The 24,218-nt window shown below is 43.9% G+C and overlaps 1 protein-coding gene across 1 annotated transcript in view; it reads right to left on the bottom strand.

Annotated features, from left to right (window-relative positions):
- The window catches only part of ADCY1 (adenylate cyclase 1), a 270,713-nt gene that overhangs the window by 38,821 nt on the left and 207,674 nt on the right, over positions 1-24,218 (bottom strand). The window contains exons 17-19 of the mRNA XM_068126368.2: positions 22,544-22,693; positions 17,896-17,994; positions 6,246-6,360 (exon numbers count right to left, since the gene is read on the bottom strand). Of these exons, the coding sequence (XP_067982469.2) occupies positions 6,246-6,360; positions 17,896-17,994; positions 22,544-22,693 (364 nt within the window). The remainder of the gene's footprint in view (positions 1-6,245; positions 6,361-17,895; positions 17,995-22,543; positions 22,694-24,218) is intronic.

The raw sequence follows: 24,218 nt of genomic DNA, 5'->3' as shown, positions 1-24,218 counted from the left end.
GCCCCTCGTCAAGGGTGGAGCCGGTAACCCCCCCGCACGCACCCAATGAGAAGCAACGTGCCGATTCCATCTGGGGCGGAGCTAACGAGCCGAGGGCGTGTCACTCCCCGCCGGATATACGCGGCGACTTACCGGATGTGAGGTGAGATGCGCCTGAACTACGGAGAGCAGAGGAAGCCACCGCCACCCCCAGCGCGACGATACCTCCCCGCATCTTTGGACCGGACCGAACCGGGTCGATTCTGCCCTGAGCCCAGGTGCACCTGGAGCCATCGACTGCCTGCCTTTCCTTGCCATCAATCCCCGTGTGAGTCAGCCTTTTGTCCCGTTTATCTGTCGTCTGTTGGGGTTAATATAAGAGTGTGTCTAAGTGCTTGTCTTTCTATGCTGTCCCTCTCATTTCTGTAGTCTAACCTTCCGCCATAATATAACCTCCTCCGGAGGTCTTGAGAACTGAACCCTTGGTGTCGTGTCATTTGAATCCAGCAGTTGTGTCCTTTTCCTTCATTGATCTAGCGTAGCGCGACTAGTCAACGTTCGAGCATAATCGGGTAAACTGTGCAGACGTGGTCATACCAAACCGCTCGGTAAACTAACATCCACCACCGCGTCTGTAACAATATATATATATGTACATACATACAGTGCATTCAGAAAGTATTCAGACCCCTTCACTTTTTTCACATTTTGTTATGTTGCAGCCTTATGCTGAAATCGTTTAAATTCATTTTTTCCCTCATCAATCTACACTCAATACCCCATAATGACAAAGAGAAAACAGGATTTTAGAAAGTTTTGCAAATTTTTAAAAATAAAAAACTGAAATTTCACATTGACATAAGTATTCGGACCCTTTGCTATGACACTTGAAATTTAGCTCAGGTGCCTCCCATTTCTCTTGATCATCTTTGAGATGTTTCTACACCTTTATTGGAGTCCACCTGTCGTAAATACAATTGATTGGACCTGATTTTGCAAAGGCACACACCTTTCTATATAAGGTCTCACAGCTGACAATGCATATCAGAGCAAAAACCAAGCCATGAGGTCGAAGGAACTGCCTGCAGAGCTCAGAGACAGGATTGTGTCGAGGCACAGATTTGGGGAAGCCGACAAAAAATTTCTGCTGCATTGAAGGTTCCCAAGAGCACAGTGGCCTCCATAATTCTTAAATGGAAGAAGTTTGGAACAACCAGGACTCTTCCTAGAGCTGGCCGCCCGGCCAAACTGAGCCATCGGGGGAGAAGGGCCTTGGTAAGAGAGGTGACCAAGAACCCGATGGTCACTCTGGCTGAGCTCCAAAGATCCTGTGTGAAGATGGGAGAAACTTCCAGAAGGACAACCATCACTGAAACACTCCACCGATCTGGGCTTTATGGTAAAGTGGCCAGGCAGAAGGCTCTCCTCAATGAAAGACACATGAAAGCCCACAGAATCTTGTTTGTCACAGTCTGAGAGTCCTTTTGGTGCTTTTTTTGCAAACTCCAAGCGGGCTTTCATGTGTCTTTCACTGAGGAGAGCCTTCTGCCTGGCCACTTTACCATAAAGCCCAGATCGGTGGACTGTTGCAGTGATGATTGTCCTTCTGGAAGTTTCTCCCATCTTCACACAGGATCTTTGGAGCTCAGCCAGAGTGACCATCGGGTTCTTGGTCACCTCTCTTACCAAGGCCCTTCTCCCCCGATGGCTCAGTTTGGCCGGGCGGCCAGCTCTAGGAAGAGTCCTGGTTGTTCCAAACTTCTTCCATTTAAGAATTATGGAGGCCACTGTGCTCTTGGGAACCTTCAATGCAGCAGAAATTTTTTGTCGGCTTCCCCAGATCTGTGCCTCGACACAATCCTGTCTCTGAGCTCTGCAGGCAGTTCCTTCGACCTCAAGGCTTGGTTTTTGCTCTGGTATGCATTGTCAGCTGTGAGACCTTATATAGACAGGTGTGTGCCTTTGCAAATCATGTCCAATCAATTGTATTTACGACAGGTGGACTCCAATAAAGGTGTAGAAACATCTCAAAGATGATCAAGAGAAATGGGAGGCACCTGAGCTAAATTTCAAGTGTCATAGCAAAGGGTCCGAATACTTATGTCAATGTGAAATTTCAGTTTTTTATTTTTAAAAATTTGCAAAACTTTCTAAAATTCTGTTTTGTCTTTGTCATTATGGGGTATTGAGTGTAGATTGATGAGGGAAAAAATGAATTTAAACGATTTCAGCATAAGGCTGCAACATAACAAAATGTGAAAAAAGTGAAGGGGTGTGAATACTTTCTATATATATATACATATATATGTACACACACACACACACACACACACACACATACACATACACTTTTTTCTGGTCATTTTCACATTTTCATTTAGCATTATCATTATTGTATTTATTATTATGTTTATACCTATTTTGGGGGGCAACCCTCCCATTAGATCCCCAAAGGGGCAGACTTTTTTTTAATGCTGTGAACAAACTTTGGTACATCACAGGTGATGAATGTTGTGGTGAAGTTTCATTAAAATAGTGTGTGTAGTTTCTGAGAAGAAAGCAAACACCGATTTGGGGGAGGGGGGAGGGGGGGGGTCAAACCTGGACCAACTTTGACCCCAGTAAACCCCCTTGGACTCCGATTTTTTAAAATGCCGTGAACAAACTTTAGGCACAATACAATAAATATCATTTGTGCAAAATTTGGTCGCAATCCCATCAGCGGTTTCGGAGAAGAAGTTTCAAGGACACCGCAGGCCAGAAAACCGACAGGCAATTGTAACTTTGAGAAAAGAAGGCCAAATCTTGAGACAAATTGCAAAAAAATTACAAGTGTCAGTAAATGCAGTTGCTTGTGCCATTAAACGACATTACGAAACTGGTAAAAATGCGGATAGAAAACGTTCTGGTCGACCAGGAATCACAACAGAATCGCAGGACAAGTAATCCGAGTCACCAGTCTGCGCAACAGACGTCTTACACCACCGGAAATTAGAGCCTAGCGAAACAGCTCCAACATTGCAACTGTTTCAAGGCCTTCTTTTCTCAAAGTTACAATTGCCTGTCTTTCTTTTCAAGTTAGATGAGCTTTGGCACCCATGTTCATGCAATCTGAAACACAAAAACACTCATTACATTGTATGGCCGGCCTTTCAGTAAATATTTTTTGCAACACCTGGCAATAATCGACATTGCACGTGATGAAGAAACTAAGCACAAACATTCATTCCACACAGAGCAGAGTATTTGAAAACAGTTTTTGCTCCTGAGATGAAACGTTAATAACATTAACTTCACGTTTCAGTTTGGATTTAGTATTGCACTTTGCGACCTATTTCAAAAAATTGCTTTAAACCTACGTTTCACACTAGAAAGATGAATTGAAGCACAATATATTTATCAGTAGATCAGCATATATATCTTTGGTAAGAGTTTTGTTCACATCTTATGTTCATTTTGCACATTAAACAGTAAAATATCAAAAAATGTTGGGTGTACCTAAACTTTTGACTAGTAGTGTTTACACACACACACACACACACACACACACACACACACACACACACACACACACACACACACACACACACACACACACACACACACACACACACACACACACACACGATTCAAGAGGTGGAATGGAGTCCAAAGGATCCACCTCTTCGGTAATGGATCACCGGTCATGGACCAAACTGTTCATCTTTTTTATAGTTTTGTTCCAAGGGCTCTTGTCAGGATCGTCACCGAACCACGCATTGCCTCCAGTTGTACTCTGTTTGTGGTAATATTCCTGGGGATGGTTTATAAAATATCTCTGACGTTTTTCTATATCATTCACTGGTACAATTTCAATGCAGGATCTTTTCACTTCATTTTTGAGGTCATGGTATTTGGTCATTTTCTTGATTTCCGCATTGTTTAGGCCAAAATCGCTGGGTACTGATATCTCAATCACCAATGCTGTCTTTTCATTTTTGTTCCCGAGTACAATGTCCGGACGCAATGTTTTGTTTTCTATGTTCACGCTCGATGGAATCATCAGATCGTGCGTGAGCATGACGTCCTCATTTTCAATGATTGCCCTTGGTTCGTGTTTCCATGAGTTTTCTGGTTCTGGGATGTTTAAATTTTTGCAGATACGCCAATGAATCACTTTACATACTTTGTTGTGCCGTTGTGTGTAAAGTTGTTCTGATAATAGTTTTTTGCATCCCGAGAGCAGGTGACTAGTACTTTGTTTGTCTTGCAGAATCGACACTTGTCCCTCTGGCTCAGTCCCACCATCTTTTTTATTCCATTGGTGTAGTGTCCTTGATCTTGGGCATTGTGTGTTTGTGTAGTTGAGAAAAATGAGCATCTAACATGAAAACAGTAACCAGATCTCCCCTGACAGTCGAGTAATAAACAAGCAAGAGCAGATCTGGTTAAGTGAGATTTCATCCGCTTCCCAGCACATGTCTGCTTTTATTCCCTAGATGCGGTCATTTATTTCCGTTCATGTGAAGAGTCAATTGAGGAGTGTTTATATTATATGACTCTTAAGCATAAACGTCCAACACATCAGCGATGGTCTGCTCTGTCTTCGTGCTCACTTGCGACCTGAACTTTTTTGTAGGCGGATTTGGGAGGGTTTTTTTTTTTTGTTTGTTTGTTTTTTTTGGATACAAGATCGAGGCTCGTGAAAGAGCTAACATTAATCACACAAAAAGACAAACCGACACACAAAACACAAAAAACAAGGGGAGCGGTAGACAAGATGGGGAGAGAGGGGGAAGGACACAAAAGAGAGGGGGAAGGACACAAACACAACATTTGAGAGCAGGGACATCGGGAGGACTTGGGGGGAGGTGGGAGAGGATTAAAACATATGAACACTGCAAGGACTCTGGGGTGAATTACCGGGGGTAGAAAAGATCAAGGTTTTCGATGGGGGAAGATAAGAGATGGTGGTGAACAGCTGTTTTAAAGACCTGGAGGGAGGAGTGGGATTGAAGGGAGTGGGGGAGTTTGTTCCAGAGGCGGGAGAAAAGGGGAATGAAAGAGTGAAGGTGAGCAGAGAGCCTAGACTTTGGCAGTTTAACCAGAAGAGGGTTGCAGGCAGATCTTGTGCGACCTGAAGGAATATTGGGGGGACAGAGCACAGAGAGAGCTGGGGGAGCAAGGCTGGAGAGGAGTCGGTAGAAGACAGAAAGACCACCAACCTGCCTGCGGTGAGTGAGTGAAAGGCCCTCGGCGTTGACTACATCGCAGGAGATTCCAATGATTCTGAAAGCTTTGGCCTCAACAGCGTGAAGCCGAGCAAGGTGTGAGGCAGGAGCACCAGCCCAGAGGGGGGAACAGTATTCCATTGAGCTGCGGATGAAAGCCTTGTATGTGGTGAGGAGCTCAGGTGTGCCAAGGAAGGACTTCGCACGACGGAGGATGCCCAGTCGGCGACTGGCTTTGGAGGCCAGCTTGGAAATGTGGTTTTCCCAAGAAAGATCATGGCAGATAGTGAGACCCAAAAGCTTGAGCGACAGAACTTCTTGGAGAGGATTGTTGAGAAAGTAGATGGGAGGGTTGTCCAGTCGGTCCTTTCGGAGAGACATTGTAAGAGTGTGAGATTTGTCAGGATTGAAAGACATGTTCCACTTGTTTGACCAGTCTGTGATTTTGTCCAGGTCTGCAGAGAGTGAGGAGGCTGCAGACTGCCGATCTGAGGGATGAGGAATGGAGCGACAGAGAGTAGAGTCGTCAGCAAAGAGATAGAGAGGATTTTCAAGAGAGTCAGAGAGAGAGAGAGAGAGAGTCAGAGAGAGAGATGTGTACACCTTAGAGAGAGTCAGAGAGAGAGGTGAGTATAAATAAAGACAAAGACAAACTGTATTTTGTTTAGAAAAATGGCATTTAAGTTGCGCACTCCTTAGAGAAACAGGTTTCAGGTTAACTTTATGCAATTAATTTTTGGTGAAAAGGTCAACCTCATTCATTTGGCAAACAGGCAGATATGACAGCATAAGTGATGTGCAGATGGCCACACTGATCCACCTTGGGAGTAGCGATAATATCTCAAAATGTATGTGACCTTTCAATAAAAAAGCACAAAATTTCATCCATACTTGACTTCGCAAAATAATTCCATGCACCAAGACACAGGAAACGCTTCCAGCATCACAAAGCTCTGGATAAATGACCCAATATCCCATCGCACCCCAATCCCCAACCCTCACCTCCCGAGCTGCGACCCTTTTCCAAAGGCCCAGCTGTACCCCCCACACTCTCACCAATTCGTAGGACGAATTCGTTGTACGACTGATAGTTAATTTCATCCACCACTTGAAACATCTCCATGGAGAAGTCAGCCAAGCAACTAAGATGGCTGTAGATGGAGCGCCTGGTCTGTAGGGGGCGGCACAGAATCATGGAGGCAATGTGATGAACTCGTAATTTGATAAAACACAAAGAGAATCCGTCACAAGGCAGCGATTCAAGTGTCATGTGTACACCTTATGGTGGCGAATTGATTGGCAAACAACAACGAGCACAAATGCAATACCTACAAATAAAACAATGAAATGGCAGTGAAGCTCAAGGATAATCAAAGTAATAACAATAAACGCACATCTGCCAACATTCCGGAATAATAGAGGGAAATCAAGTGGGGATCCGGGGCACATTCCTGGGAACGAATTTGAAAATCCAAAAACATTTCTGGCCATAAGAAGGTAAATTATATTTACTCCCGCCAGGGAGTAATGCATTCGATCGTGTCCGTCCGAGTGTGTGTGCGTGTGTTTGTGAACAAGATATCTGGAAAGGTTCTGAACGGATTTGGATGAAAGTTGGTGGGATGATTGCCCTTGGGATAAGGAAGAATTCATTAGTTTTTGGTGAAGCTCAGGATATTATTCCAGATCCAGGAATTTTTTGAAGGAATGTTTACCATTGGAAGATAGGGCTCATTTTTTTTAAACATTATCTTCTATATATTCTATATTTAACATTGTGATATGAAAATAGTTTTCATATTTGTTGTAAATGTAGCTTAAACTCGTGGTTATGCGTTAGAGCGGTGTATTTTATTAGCAGCGTCGTCTTCAAGGTTCTTTTTTTCTTTTTTACCTCAGAAGAGATATCAACATTTACCTCAGTGAATGTCAATCGCGGTGTCAGTATTTGATGAACTTATAAAGACTTAGGTGACTTATAAGTGTGACAAGCATGTGCACGGGATTCGTCCCAGAAGAATGAGTGGTCGCATTAGCTTGTACGACTTAAAATGAGCGAGTTTTGTTTTGACGTTTGGGCCAGTTTTACATGTTGTATCCCTAAACAATGAAACGAACGTTTTTCTGGCTTACAATTTTATTTGAAGTCACACATGCCTCAAAATACACTCACTTATATAGAATTGAACGCTGAATCCGAAAATGTAAGTGAAATTGCCTTGATTTTTTTGACATTATCTTCTATATATTCAAAATATATATCTGTGCAGTGTCTGTCTTGTGTTGGTACAGTGTGTGTACCCTGGATAAGAATAGGTACGCCGTATCCCTGCATGTCGTAAGAGGCGACTAAGTGGGTTGGCGTCAGGAAGGGCATCCGGCCATAAAAACATTGCCTCAAAAAGAGAACCATGACAATTACAACTACATATGGGCAGGGTGCAGCCCGAAGTGGAGATCGGTTTCTGAGGTTTGGGACATGGAATGTAGAGGCAATGACAGGGAGATCAGGAGAAGTGGTGGAAGTATTGGTCAGAAGAAGAGTGGACATATGTTGTGTGCAAGAGACGAGATGGAAGGGAAGTGGTGTGAGAATGGTGAAGGGTAGGCAGGGACAGAAATACAAGTTTGTGTGGCAAGGGTGCCCAGAGGGCGTGAATAGTGTTGGTGTCCTGTTTTCTGAGGAGTTTGTAGACAGTGTGGTGAGTGTGACTAGAGTGAGTGATAGGTTGATGATGGTGAAAATGATGATTGGAAAGCTCTTGGTGAACGTCATCTCGGGATATGCTCCGCAGGTTGGTCGAAGCGATGAAGAGAAGGACAAGTTCTGGTGTGCGATAGAGAAGCTGATGGAAAACGTGAAAGATGAGGAAGTTGTTGTGGTAGGAGGAGACCTAAATGGACATGTGGGAAGGAGTGTGGATGGTTTTGACGGAGTTCATGGGGGTTACGGATATGGTGTGAGAAATGGAGAAGGTGAAAGGATTTTGGAGTTTGCTGATGGAGCTGATTTGTTGATTTGTAATACTCAGTTCCAGAAAGAGGATAATAAGCTTGTTACATACACGTCAGGTGGGTCGACGACAACCGTTGACTACCTGATGGTGCGTAGGCGAGATAGGGGGCACCTCCGGGACACAAAGGTGATCCCGGGGGAGGAGGCTGTTTCACAGCACCACTTGGTTGTCTGCGAAGTAAGGGTGAAAGGTGCGAGGAGAGCTCGGCGGGTGAAGTACCAACCGAGAATGAAGGTGTGGAGGTTGAAAGAGGTGACAGTAAGGGAGGCATTAAAAGAGACGCTGAGTAGGGTCGAGGATGTGTGGTTGAGCTTGAAAGTGGCTGGATGTCAATGAAAGCTAGTCTGTTGGGAGCCGTTGGTGAGGTATGTGGATGGACAAAAGGACCACCGAGGCACTCGGAAACATGGTGGTGGGATGATGAAGTTGGAAAGAGGATTGATGAGAAGAGGAAGAAGTTCAAGGAGTGGCAGAAGGCGAAGGGTACGGGAGCAGAAACAGCAGAGCATGAAAGTTATAAGGCAGCCAGGAAGGCTGCAAAGAAAGAGGTAGCAAAGGCGCAGGAGGCATGTAGGAAAATGTTCGGAGAACGCTTGGATTCGGAAGAGGGTCAGAAAGCAGTATTCAGGATTGCAAAGCAGATAGCGAAAGAGAGGTGTGATGTGATGGGGGTGAGTTGCTTTGAGGATGAAGTGGGACAAATCGTTGTCGACCCAGATGGAATTAAAGGAAGATGGAAAAGATATATGGAAATGCTGTTGAATACAGAGAATGAATGGGATGGCAACAAAGAGAGTAACCCAGTTTTAGGACCGGCAGAGAAGATAACTGAGAAGGAAGTTGAGGAAGCGATAAAAGCAATGAAGGGTAGAAAAGCGGGAGGGCCGACGGGAGTTGTGGGAGATATGTTGAAGGCAGCAGGAAGTTGGGGTGTGAAGAGAATGACAGAGATCTGTAATCTGGTGGTGAAAGAAGGCCGCATTCCAGTGGATTGGGAACTGAGTACCCTCGTCCCTCTATACAAGGGGAAAGGTGACCCTCTGGAGTGTGGCTCGTACCGAGCGATAAAGTTATTGGAGCATGGAATGAAGGTATTGGAAAGGGTGTTGGAGAGGAGGATAAGGAAGAAAGTGAAGATCGACGAAATGCAGTTTGGATTCATGCCAGGAAGAGGAACGACAGACGTGCTTTTTATTGTGAGGCAGTTGCAGGAGAAGTACATGGAGAAGAGGAAGAAGTTGTTTCTTGGGTTTGTTGATCTGGAGAAAGCATTCGATCGGGTTCCACGCAACGTATTGACATGGGCATTGAGGAAGTTAGGAGTGGAGGAATGGTTGATCAGAGTAGTGATGGCAATGTACAAAAGAGCGCGCACAGCTGTAATAAGGACGAAGGACGGGAACAGTGGTGAGTTTGAGGTGAAGGTGGGAGTGCATCAGGGGTCGGTACTAAGTCCACTACTATTTGTAGCTGTGATGGAGGTGCTGGCTCAGACCGTAAAGGAGGGTTTACCGTGGGAGTTGTTGTATGCAGATGATCTGGTGTTGATTGCGGAAAGTATGGATGGACTGAAGGAAAAGATGAACACGTGGAAGGAATGTATGGAGACAAAAGGTCTGAAGGGTGAATATCGGAAAGACGAAGGTGATGGCAAGTGGTAAAGCATGTGGTGAGGTGGAAAGAACTGGGAAGTGGCCCTGTGCTGTGTGTAGGAAGGGTGTCGGAGTGAACTCCATTCAGTGTACAATGTGCGCTGAGTGGGTTCATCAAAAATGTAGTGGTCTGAGAGGGTCATTAACCAGTGTGGCAGCTACATTCAAATGTAAGGTGTGCACAGAGGGAGCTGCAGATGGAGGAAATGTTGAGTTGGATCTTGGAGACGGCGTGAAGCTGGAAGGTGTGAAAACATTTTGCTACCTCGGAGACATGCTGAATGGAGAAGGTGGATCAGACTCGGCAACGGTTGCTCGAGTGAGATGTGCATGGAAGAAGTTTCGGGAATTGAGTGGCGTGCTGATGAGGAGGGGAGTGTCGTTGAAGCTGAAGGGAAAGGTGTATGCTGCATGTGTGAGAAGTGTTATGATTTATGGGAGCGAGACATGGGTAATGAACGTAGAGCAGCAACGAAGGTTAGAAAGGGTGGAAATGCGAATGGTTCGACGGATGTGCGGAGTATCGTTGAGAGAGAGGAAGACAAATGATGAATTGCGAAAGATGATGGGAATAGAGCCTGTGATTGATGCTGTGAAGAGGAACAGGTTGAGATGGTTTGGTCATGTGTTGAGGAAGGATGAAAGTGACTGGTTGAGAAGAGTGATGGAAATGAATGTAGAAGGAAGTAGAGGACGGGGAAGACCGAGAAAGACTTGGCTAAAGATGGTCGAAGAAGAAATGCGGGCAAGGGGGTTAACAAGGAGAGATGCAGAAAATAGGGCAAAATGGAGAAGATTGTCATGGGGACCGCAAGGCTAACCCCCGCTCTAGTAGGGAAAATGGCCTTTTAAAATGCATGTTGTGTTGTGTTGTTGTCTGTCTTGTGTTGTCTTGTCTTGTGTTGTCACTGAACTACTCCCTCAAACTTTTGTGAAATCGTACTATTCCAACTTGACCCACGGCGGGAGTATGCGCTCTACTGAGTGGCGTTCTAGTTATTAATGCATTTGCATTGACCAGTTGACTGTGTTGTTTGGTCATTGTCAGCCTGTACGATTCTGGCCTGCTGGCTGCATCCTTTTTCAAGTGCAGTTGTGCCAATGATGCAGTGCCCCGTGCGTATGACTGCGGGAATTTGCGATATGTTCAGGGTCTACTCTTCCTGAAGGACACCGCAGGCTAATCGACGCCCAGCAACTAGCGCTAGCAGAGGGGACACCGGGACACCGACCATTTATAGTCGGGTCAGCAATCAATCCCAGCCGAGACACTGTAGGAATAACTGGGATACCTCGAAACTATCCAGGCGGACTCTCGCTTGGCGATGACATACGAAAACAGCTATTTTATCGATTAAGACAAAATAATGCAAAATAAGAAATCCTTAAATATCGTTTTCAGAAATGTTAGCTCTGTTGTGACGTCAATATCGATATGCTTACAGAAGTGTTACAAAACTCCAGACCATGAACATCATAACCAGAAGTATTTATAAGTAAAAAGATTATACAAAAAGAGAAGAGCAAGGACATTTCTTTGGAAGTTATAAAGGACGATGGAAACAAACTACAAACTCTGTCTTCTACCGACTCCTCTCCGGCCTTCTACCGACTCCTCTCCGGCCTTCTACCGACTCCTCTCCGGCCTTCTACCGACTCCTCTCCGGCCTTGCCCCCCCATCTCTCTCTGGGCTCTGTCCCCCAAATATTCCCACAGGTCGCAGAAGATCTGCCAGGAACCCTCTTATGGTTAAACTACCAAAATCAAGACCCTCTGCTCACCTTCACTCCCTCATTCCTCTTTTCTCCCACCCCTGGAACAAACTCCCTCACTCTCTTCAATCCCACTCCCCCCTCCAGGTCTTTAAAACAGCTGTTCACCACCATCTCTTATCTTCCACCATCTCTTATCTTCCCCCATCCAAAACCTTGATCTTTTCTACCGCCGCTAATTTCATCCCAGATCCACTTTTTTTGAAATACCGACTTCTTTCCTGGAAGTCCTAGCAGTGTCCATGTGTTTTATACCTCTCCCACACTCCCCCCACCCCCTTTCCCACGCCTTCTCCCCCCAAGCCCTCTCCCTCCCACAGTTCTCTCGATGTCTCAGTTCTCTACTGTTGTACTTGTGTACTTCCCTCTCTCTCCCCATCTTCTCTCCCGCTCCCTTGATGATACGTTTTTTGTGTCAGTTTGTTTTTATGTGATTAATGTTAGTTCTTACACGAGCCTCGATCTTGTATACAAAAAAAAATTAGACTTTGAAATAGTGGCGGTGGGCGAACACGTGACTTAAAATTTTCCTGTGTGTCAAAGTTTTGTACAAGTCTGTAAGTGGTTTCGATGAGTGATTGAAAAACCGTCCAGCGGGATGTCTGGCTGAGCGATTACCGTCGGCTGGACGCGTACCGCAAATACTAAGTGTACGTAAATGACATCTACAGTGGAGAATGGCAATAGCTTCACGACATGGTCTGTTCGGCAAGAAGAAGGACACGATTAACTTCACAAGGGGAGTGAAAGTGGAGGCCCGAGGCTTCGGGAATTGCCTAGGAACAGCTTCCCTTGCTTCATGTTTCACAAATCTATTTCCACCAGATAAACTGGGAATAACATTCAGCAGCAAACATCCCTGCAGTATCGGGAATCACTGGTGCATTCGATGCACCTTGGGAAAGAATACACTTGTTGCGATCACACAAATCATGGAAATGTTCAACAGAGTCAACGGTTTCACTACATTTGCACTCTTCAGGTATCACCAAGTATTTTTCACACTAAAATCAAATGAGTCATTTGTAATCGAACTATACATTCCACAGGATCCGGTGCAGAGGTCATGCACCTGCAGCTAAGCTGTCTAGTCTGGGTTCGATTCCTGCCTGATATGACTATAAACGTTTATTTATTAGCTCACCTGGAACTAAGTTCAGGGGAGCTTATGCGATGGCGCGTCGTCCATCAGTCCGTCAGCCAGCCCGGCATTCAGTCTGTCAGTCTGTCAGTATGTGTCAGCCAGTCAGTCCGTCCGTCAGTCTGGCAGTCAGTCAGTCAGTCCGTCAGTATGTGTCAGCCAGTCAGTCAGCCAGTCAGTCCATCCGTCAGTACGTCAGTACGTATCAGTCAGTCAGTCAGTCCATCCGTCAGTCCGTCCGTCAGTATGCGTCAGTCAGTCAGTCAGTCAGTCAGTCAGTCCGTCCATCCATCAGTCAGTCCATCCATCAGTCAGTCTGTCCATCAGTCAGTCCGTCCATCAATCAGTCCGTCAGCCCGTCCATTAGTCAGTCCGTCCGTAAACACTTGAAACTTCTTCTCCGAAACCGCTGATGGGATTGAGACCAAATTTTGCACAAATGATGTTTGTTGAGTTGTGACTAAAGTTTGTTCACGGTATTATAAAACTAGAGCTTCCAGGGAAGCAGAACTCAACTGAACTGACTGGACAACTTTAAAGTAGGTCAGTTGTCTCTACTAGATTTGACTTAAATGAAAAGCCAACAACCTTGTGTAATAATTTTAAGGTCCTTGTATCCTTGTGTGGAAAGAGTCTCACACACAAAGTTTGATCAAAACCCATAAATATTTGTGGACGTTAAAGTCTTAACGTCGTTTCGGAGCTGAAAACAATATGGCGGCCTATGGCGGCCATTTTGTGACGGATCGGGTTGGAATGGAATAGCAACCTACCTTGTGTGGAAAGAGTCTCACACACAAAGTTTGATCAAAACCCATAAATATTTGTGGACGTTAAAGTCTTAACGTCGTTTCGGAGCTGAAAACAATATGGCGGCCTATGGCGGCCATTTTGTGACGGATCGGGTTGGAATGGAATAGCAACCTACCTTGTGTGGAAAGAGTCTCACACACAAAGTTTGATCAAAACCCATAAATATTTGTGGACGTTAAAGTCTTAACGTCGTTTCGGAGCTGAAAACAATATGGCGGCCTATGGCGGCCATTTTGTGACGGATCGGGTTGGAATGGAATAGCAACCTACCTTGTGTGGTAAGGGTTAAACATTCTAAGTTTGATTAAAATCTGTTAATATTTGTGGACGCTAGAGTGTTGACATTGTTGTCATGACCAAAAACAAAATGGTCGCCAAAGTCCGCCATTTTTCAACGGATCGGGCTGAAATGTAATACCAACCTGGTCCTTGGGGTAAGGATGCTGCATGTCAAGTTTGATCAGAATCGGTTGATGTTTATGGACGCTGGAGTGTTAATGTCGAAAAGTTAACGGACGACAGACGACGACGATGACGACAACAGACGACGGACGCTGGAGGGTTCAGTATGTGATGAACTCAACTGGACGGTAGTCCAGTTGAGTTAAAAATCGGTGTCTAAGGGGGTTTACTGGGGTCAAAGTGGGTCCAGGTTTGACACCCCCCAAAATAGGTATTTGCTTTTTTCTCAGAACCTACACACACAATGTTGATGAAACGTCACCACAACCTTCATCATCTGTGATGTACATTTGTTCAAGGCATTGGAAAAATTGGGGTCTGAGGAGGTACACGGGTTGGGAGGGGGGCGGGGGCGGTTTCCACCCAAAATAGGTATTTTTTTTGTTTGTTTGTTTAAAGTGTTATGATTATGTTAGTATAATTCTACATGCTGCCCTGTCTTCTAGCAAGTATTGAAATTGGTTTAAAAATACCGTTAGTCATTGCAGTATACTGTGTGTTCTACCAGGTGAGTGCTAGGGGTTTTGCCCCTATGCTTTTTATTATTAACATCACAGGGGAAAGGTCGAGCCCAGAAGCAAGAAAGTCCCCATGGGTGAAAAAAACCCAAAGAAAGAAGATGGAAAATTGGAATAGTTAAATAAGATGTAGACAATTTATTATTAACTTGAATTGTTGCAAGTTGATAGAAATCAGGAACACATTGTTGGGGAGGCTGTTTCAAAGAGAAGAGTGTGGTGAGGGAGGGCAAGAAGGTGCATGGTGATTGGTATGGAGGGGATGGAGGGATGACGGTAGAAACTAGATGGGTGTTATGAACAGAGTGAATGTCCAGAAACAGAGTTTGACAGAGGACTCACTGACTGCGGGAGTGGCAGAACAAGAGCCACAGGGAAACGACTGCCCGATGGTGGGCCAAGGTTGCAGATGGCTAGACATAGCGAGATCGTTAATCAGTTGGACAGCCTTGGCTTGGATGCGATCCAGAATACCGATGATTGACAGAGGAGCGCCGCTCGAGACGTGGAAGCAGTATTCCATCACTGGTCGGACTTGGGATTTGTAGAAATCTGATGGCAGTTGAAATATTTGCAAGGTCGAAAGAGGAAACCAAGTTTCTTGGAGACATATTTGGCAATAATGAGGATGTGAGATTGCCAGAAGAGATCACTGGAAATGGTGACACCGAGAATATTAACGGAGGACTGCCGGAGTTGAGAGCTGGAGGATCCCAAGCCGCACCCTAACCGCTACGCCAACACCAGGCTGGTGGGATCAGAGAGGGCACCATAAATGCAGGTCCAGGTAGATCGCACAGTGAGGAAGCTGAAAAACGAAAGATGAGTCGACGATGAATACCACACATTGGGAGTTTCACTCGGAGCCCCTTGTCACAGACTCTGTCTCGGGTATACAATGGCCTACTCTTTTCAAAAGAAAGTTAAATTTAAAGTTTTGTGAGGAAGAGAGTGGATCCGAGACCAATGCAATTGAATTGTGCGATTCGATTAATCCCGTTTCACATGATTTGAAAACAAGTGGAAGTGTTTGTGCGTGCCAGGAAGCTTATGAAACAACTTCGATTGAATCATGCACAACAATTGTGCCACTGAAAGTAGAGAATAGCGTCCTTGGTTACAGCCTCTCATCTCAACGAAACGTCGGTCGACGTCCAGGGATTATCTAGGCATTGTGAGACCAATCAGGTTAATGCAACAACAACAACAACAACAACAACAACAACAATGAATAACAAAAAACGATGAGATATTTCAGAAAGTCAACGAGACCATACATTAAACTTTTGTGGTGCACGACAGGTTTGAAGAAGATAACAAATATGATACGTTTCCCATCGCTAACGCATCGTGGGATATCAATGAAAGTGAGGTTGCAGTAGTTTAGACTTCCGCGTCAGTATCGGACAGTGCAGCCTCAACCCTTTCCAAAGTTTTCTACCTTTTCTCCTCGGCCAATACTGGTGAGGTGCTCCGGCCAAACGACAGTGCAAATCTTAGGATTTCGTGGAATTGATAGTGGATAGTGATAGATTTTGTGGATTGATAGTGAGTTGATGGATTTGGATTTGATCGTGAAATTTTGTGGCTTTCGTTCATTGTGCATTTTTTTTTTCGTGGTTTGGGCGCATTTGAAAAAAAATTTTGACCGACGACTGCTCGTCTGGTGTGGATACTTGTGACTTGGGACTCGATATATTACTGCATCAAGGTCCACACTCCAGTCCCCTTCTACTCACGCAAAAAAAATCAAAAAGTAAACCTTTTTCAGTGACCAACGTTGTTCGTTATGACGCCATGATGTATTATATCAGAGCGCGACAGACACCCGACTCTCGCCATCTGACCTTTCATAACCCAAATGTCAATGTAGCATGGGCAGAGCCGAGCATTTTAAATAATCATAAATATACATAAGGGAAGCAGAATAGAGAATGGGTTCGAGACGATGCATTGTTAATGTGTCCAATTAGCATTTCCATCAGAGCATTTAGCACGTGATGCTGGAACGCCATGTTCACATCCCATAATGCTTTGCTGATTTGTCCATAAATGCCTATATGTCCTTTCCAACACGTAGTGATACAACTGTATGTTCCTCCATTACCCATTTCAATCTGTTGGGGAAGCAGAGAGATAAAAATTATATTAAATAGATGTGAAAATAATGGCTAACGATTATGTTGGATTTTAACAATTCGTTTGTATGCAACACGTGACTGTATGTTAGGATCATTGTAGGGTTTGGCATTGCTGCTGATGTCGTGCTTCCTGTAGATTAGGGCAGGAATTTGGCCAGGGTGTGAGCATGCAATGGCCTACTCTTGTGAAAGACAATGTGGGATCTTTAATGTCCACCAGTGAATGCGAGCAGACAAGACTAAATTCACCCCAGATCCCTGTTAATTCACCCCAGATCACTGTTAATCCACCCCAGATCCCTGTTAATTCACCCCAGATCCCTGATAATTCACCCCAGATCCCTGTTAATCCACCCCAGATCCCTGTTAATTCACCCCAGATCACTGTTAATTCACCCCAGATCCCTGTTAATTCACCCCAGATCCCTGCTAATTCACCCCAGATCCCTGTTAATCCACCCTAGATCCCTGTTAATTCACCCCAGATGCCTGTTAATTCACCCCAGATGACCTGTTAATTCACCCCAGATCCACTTTAATGAAATATCGACTTCTTTCCTGGAAGTCCAAGCTGTGTCCATGTGTTTTTTTTTTACCCTTCCCACCCCCTTCCCATGCCTCCTCCCCCCAAGCCCTCTCCCTCCCACAGATCTCCCGATGTCCCTCCTCTCAAATGTTGTACTTGTGTGCTTCCCCCTCTCTCCCCATCTTGTCTCCCGCTCCCTTTATTTCGTCTTATGTGTCCGATTGTTTTTTTGTCATTAATGTTAGCTCTTCAAAAAAAAAACGCAAAAAAAAAAACAACCCCAGCCACCCAACCATCTGCTGAAGGATTATGCACTCATTGATGCAGTTCCCTGTATGTGAAACACCAGGGTGACAGTTTACAGTCAAGTCAGGAAATGAACCCTGGCTAGAAAACTCTGAACTATCCTGCAAGTCCATCAGTTTGGATGTTGGATGGAGAATTGATTATTTTTTCACGATTGGGCAGGAGGTACGACCTACATGTACCAATCAGTCAATGTGCTGCCTCATCGTGGTCGTTATCACATGTTACGCTTTTTGAGTAATGGATTGTAAACTTTTTCTACATTCTGTGCATCATACCGGGTTTATTACAGAATGTGCGTGTACCCAATTTCATGAGTGCAAGGTACACCACTCATTGTGCCATATCACGGTCTACCTTGCTGCCCGGCACTGGTACCAGGCCTACTGCAGCCATATACGTGCTTCCAATAGTCTTGATCTTCTCAATACTGTTGAACTCCTCCTTATCCAGAAGCTGTGGACACACAAATGGGGATGCCAGTCACTCACCAAACTGAATGCTTCCACTTGGTCCTTGAAGACAAGAAACTTTGAGAAAATTGCTTATAAGAATAAAATAAAACAATTAGTCTGTTCATCTAATAAACGTGATTAGAACTTTGAAAAATAAAGCAACTGCACGAGACAGCCCGTTATTCTCTTACCTATAAATATATACAAGGAAATAAAGTCTAGAAAATGGCGATTCTGCCAGTGCAGCCTGAATCACATCTCCACATCAACAATACATTTGTCTACACCATAATATCACAATTTCTAATATACAATCGAAAATACATTTTATGACACTCACCAAGAATATAAGAGATATTCACGTCATTAAGTACCAATTAACAGGCCTCACACAAGCACATTCAGATACTTCTACCTGCCTACTCACCCCAGCCACTTATGTCCATCAATATTTTCATCAGGTCATTGTCGAATTTTCTTTGGAACTGGCCTTACATCCACTCCTCCGCACCAAAACTATCCCAAATACTAACTAATCTCCAAGTAAATAAATTGCAGCCACAATGCTGTTCTAATTCCATTTTTCGTTCCAATTTAATGGAGGACAGACACATTAGTAGACATCGGTGTACTTTTACATTAATTACAAATAATTAGTAGACAATGGACAAACACATAGTAACTCCAGAACGGCACTTACTTCCGACTTACCTATACATAGAGCTTACCTCCGACTGGTTGGCTATATCACTCAATGGTGAAGAATCACTTAAAAAATGATACTAGCTGGATCCGGATATTCACCAAAATTGAATCGAATCTTCCTTGACACACGCACAACTTGTCCAACAAGTTTCGTCCAAATCCGTCCACAACTTTTTGAGATATCCTGCTATGTATCGTTTTTGGCTCTATCTCCCAATGGTGAAGAATCATTAAAAAATATAATAATTCTCATATCCAAATCCATATTCAGATCTTCACAAAAATTGAATCGATTATTCCTTGTCAGACACCCAAACGGTCCACCAAGTTTTGTGGACCGGTCCACCAAGTTTTGTGGACCGGTCCACCAAGTTTTGTCCAAATCCATCCACAACTTTTTGAGATATCCCGCTATGTATCGTTTTGGCCCTATCTCCCAATGGTGAAGAATCACTTTAAAAATTCTAGTAGCCGGATCCGAATCCGGATCTTCACCAAAATCTGAATCATTTCGTCCTCGTCACATCCGCTACATCTCTGCAAAATTTCATCCGAATCCGGATCTTCACCAAAATCTGAATCATTTCGTCCTTGTCGCATTCGCTACATCTCTGCCAAATTTCATCCGTATCCGGATCTTCACCAAAATCTGAATCATTTCGTCCTTGTCACATTCGCTACATCTCTGCCAAATTTCATCCGAATCCGGATCTTCACCAAAATCCGAATCATTTCGTCCTTGTCACATTCGCTACATCTCTGCCAAATTTCATCCGAATCCGGATCTTCACCAAAATCTGAATCATTTCGTCCTTGTCACATTCGCTACATCTCTGCCAAATTTCATCCGTATCCGGATCTTCACCAAAATCTGAATCATTTCGTCCTTGTCACATTCGCTACATCTCTACCAAATTTCATCCGAATCCGGATCTTCACCAAAATCCGAATCATTTCGTCCTCGTCACATCCGCTACATCTCTGCCAAATTTCATCCGAATCCGGATCTTCACCAAAATCCGAATCATTTCGTCCTTGTCACATTCGCTACATCCCTGCCAAATTTCATCCGAATCCGGATCTTCACCAAAATCCGAATCATTTCGTCCTTGTCACATTCGCTACATCTCTGCCAAATTTCATCCGAATCCGGATCTTCACCAAAATCTGAATCATTTCGTCCTTGTCACATTCGCTACATCTCTGCCAAATTTCATCTGAATCGGGATCTTCACCAAAATCCGAATCATTTCATCCTTGTCACATTCGCTACATCTCTGCCAAATTTCATCCGAATCCGGATCTTCACCAAAATCTGAATCATTTCGTCCTTGTCACATTCGCTACATTTCTGCCAAATTTCATCCGAATCCGGATCTTCACCAAAATCTGAATCATTTCGTCCTTGTCACATTCGCTACATCTCTGCCAAATTTCATCCGAATCCGGATCTTCACCAAAATCTGAATCATTTCGTCCTTGTCACATTCGCTACCTCTCTGCCAAATTTCTTCCGAATCCGGATCTTCACCAAAATCTGAATCATTTCGTCCTTGTCACATTCGCTACATCTCTGCCAAATTTCATCCGAATCCGGATCTTCACCAAAATCCGAATCATTTCGTCCTTGTCACATTCGCTACATCTCTGCCAAATTTCATCCGAATCCGGATCTTCACCAAAATCCGAATCATTTCATCCTTGTCACATTCGCTACATCTCTGCCAAATTTCATCCGAATCCGGATCTTCACCAAAATCTGAATCATTTCGTCCTTGTCACATTCGCTACATCTCTGCCAAATTTCATCCGAATCCGGATCTTCACCAAAATCCGAATCATTTCGTCCTTGTCACATTCGCTACATCTCTGCCAAATTTCATCCGAATCCGGATCTTCACCAAAATCTGAATCATTTCGTCCTTGTCACATTCGCTACATCTCTGCCAAATTTCATCCGAATCCGGATCTTCACCAAAATCTGAATCATTTCGTCCTTGTCACATTCGCTACATCTCTGCCAAATTTCATCCGAATCCGGATCTTCACCAAAATCTGAATCATTTTGTCCTTGTCACATTCGCTACATCTCTGCCAAATTTCATCCGAATCCGGATCTTCACCAAAATCTGAATCATTTCGTCCTTGTCACATTCGCTACATCTCTGCCAAATTTCATCCGAATCCGGATCTTCACCAAAATCTGAATCATTTCGTCCTTGTCACATTCGCTACATCTCTGCCAAATTTCATCCGAATCCAGATCTTCAAAATCTGAATCATTTCGTCCTTGTCACATTCGCTACATCTCTGCCAAATTTCATCCGAATCCGTCCACAATTTTTTTGAGACATTTTCTTCACAGACAACCGGACAGGGATGAAAACATAACCTCCATCCACCTTTGGTGGCGGAGGCAATTAATTTGAAGCTAGATCCCCTCCATCCCGAGTCACGGGATCAGATGGGAATGCTGGCATGAGCATTGAGCTGTCCATAGTAAATCATTTATTTCTTAAAGAGATGTGATATGCCTCGTGATCTCGCCATTTTTCCGGGCCGAGCGGGTTTGTGCAAACGGATTACCCTTGGAGGATTAAATTAGTGATAATCTGTAAATTTGTTAATTGACGTGTCAGAAAATAATGCAATACGAACAACGTCAGCTGTAGATAGGGCACCATTTCATGCAAATTGTAGTTAGTTCAGTTAATCCATCGAGTGTTAGCTCCAACGAGGTTGGTACTCACCTAGATAGTGTTAACTCACTTTTAGGTGGGTGCCGTGCCCGCAACAATCCATAATGCGACGCTGATTACTTCCCAAAATCCGATTTATTGTAGCCTGACAATGTGCTGTCTACTTGAGCATTGTATTTACTGAATGAATGAATGAATCTATCATCCCCAAATCCGTTTTTCCGATTCACTGGATGGAAAGTTTCCCCATGAGGAAAATCATCTGCTCCCAGGATACCTCCCATTACCAACAAGTTTTCCCCTCACATTTTTTCTTCATTCAATTTAATCCGACACTTGTTTACCTATTCCCCTTTTTGTATACAAAGTCGAAGCTCATGGAAGAGTTAGAAAACAGAACGGATCAGAAAGAACATCTTTTGAAAGGGGAGAAAATACACCAATAGCAGGGTAGAAGGATGCAACAGAGGGACAATTAGAGGAAGAAGGGCATGGGGAAGAATGAGAGCGAGGGGAGGAGGAGGAGGAGGAGGAGGAGGACATAAGGGGCGAACAAGAAGCTCGATACAAGCTCAAACCGGGGATGAAACAGAAATGGAACAAAAACTGAAAAGGTGAGGGACAAGATGGAGGAGAGGGCAGGGAGTAACAATCGACCACCACTTATCCATGTTCGTACTGACATATTCCCAGTTACTAGTACTCAGTCTTCCCTTTTTCTGCCAATTTCACATCCAAACAGCATCTGTCCCCCATATTCTTAATACTGGTACCACGTTTTATATTTCCCAATTTTCTGGTATTTCTCTTGTTTTAATTGACCTATGAAATATATCTGCTCGCACTGAACTAACTCCTGGACAAGACAGCTCGAGTTTATCTCCAAGACCAGATGTTGTTTTGCAAGATCTCATTGCATCCTTCGGAGGTCCTACTATATACCATTGGATAAGTTATATGAAATTTTCGAGACTTGGATATTTGGTTACCCTCCCTTTGCGCAACAGCATTTATTTTAAGAAATGTCTCAGGATAATTGAATGATTATGCGCTTTCTTTTACAAGTCAGCATAGGTGATTATGGATCACGATGACGTAAAGATGTTCAGACAAGACGAGCAAGCGTGAAATACATGTTGAACGCACCTCATCAAAGTCGGCGATGATCTCGTTGAGCAGGCGAAGACATTCCACACCCATGTTGTTTCCGTCGAGCTCGATGTAAAAATCGTTAAAATTGGGGATCGAGGCAAACAGAACACCCACTTGGAAGTAAGACTGGTAGTAGAGGTCTTGCTAAAGGTGAGTGGGATGTGGGGTGTGCAAACGTCGAACCAATCAAAACGAGAGTTAAATATCTCAAACACATTGTTTACACATAATGGGAAAGAAATTTCCCTGAGTGCTAATGTGTTGCACTCGATTTTTGTGATGTCAATGCAGTAACAAAGGTTAAAATATTGAGTGCAGGATAAACTAGAATGACACACGGTAGGGCGCATACCTCCGCCAGGATGTACAGTTTACGTTTTGTATCCACTGATAGGCCACATCTGGATTCGGACCTGAACCAAAATCGAATCCACTTGTTATTGTCACCTAACCAACTCATCCACCAAGTTTTGTCATAAGTCGTCCACAACTTTTTGAAATATCATGTTATTTATCGTTTTTTGGCCCTAGCACTCAATCGGGAAGAATCACTATTAAAAATTCTCTGATCCGATCTGGTTTCGAATCTTCACCAAAACTGAATCAGTTCTTCATTGTCACACCCCCAACCTGTCCATCAAGTTTTGTCTGACTCCGACCACAAAGTTTTGAGACATCGCGCCATATATTGTTTTTTGCCCCATCTCTCAATGGTAAAGAATCGCTTAAAAATTATCGGATCCAGATCTGCATTCGAATCTTCACCAAAATCTAATCATTTCATCCATGTCACATGCCCAAGCTCTCCACCAAATTCCCTCCGAATCCGTCCACAACTTTTTGAGATATCCTGTTCACAGACAAACACACAAATGAAAAACCACTCATAGAGCGACACTTGGCAAAAGAGAACAAAGTAGAATGGCACTCAGTAGAGCATTCTTTTGACGTCAAAAATAATTGGTGGTTGAATTCTGTGACATGATATTCAAACAGTCTTCAAATTTTAAGTTAAATGGATGAAAATTGACAATTTTTGAAATTTGGCCTATGTTGACCTTTTGGCCGATGTTGACCTCAAATATAATTGGTGGTTCAATTCAGTTCGCTGAACTGAAAATCCTACTCAAATTTCAAGTCAATTGGATGAAAATTGAGGATTTAGAAATTTGAAAAAAAAAGTGGTTGACCTTTGGCCTATGTTGACCTTGTGACCTATGTTGACCTCAAAAATAGTTGGTGGTTTAAATCAGTTTGTTGATATGAAAATCCTATTCAAATTTCAAGTCAATTGGTTGAAAATTGAGGATTTTAAGAAATTTGAAAAAAGGTGGTTGACCTTTGGCCTATGTGACTTTTTGACCTCTAAAATAAATAGGATTCTGTCGGACCACCAACTCCACCATTTGGTGAAGTTTCGTGAAGATCAGTTCAAAATTGTGACCTGTAGGCACTTGCCGGTGTGTGTGCCCCGGTTTAGAATAGGTACACCGTATCCCTGTGTCCGAAGAGGCGACTAAAGGGTTGGCGTCAGGAAGGGCATCCGGCCTTAAAAACATTGCCTCAAAAAGGAAACCATGATGATTGTCATGGGGCCCGCAAGGCTAACCCCTGCTCTAGCAGGGAAAATGGCCTTTAAAAAAGGGGGGGAGGCAAGTATAAGTGAGTG

The sequence above is a fragment of the Myxine glutinosa genome, chromosome 10 (assembly GCF_964187855.1).
Source record: "Myxine glutinosa chromosome 10, kmMyxGlut1.1, whole genome shotgun sequence".
NCBI classification, from domain to species: domain Eukaryota; kingdom Metazoa; phylum Chordata; class Myxini; order Myxiniformes; family Myxinidae; genus Myxine; species Myxine glutinosa.
Note: the sequence above shows the minus strand (reverse complement) of the source record. Positions and strands in the feature narration are given on the sequence as shown.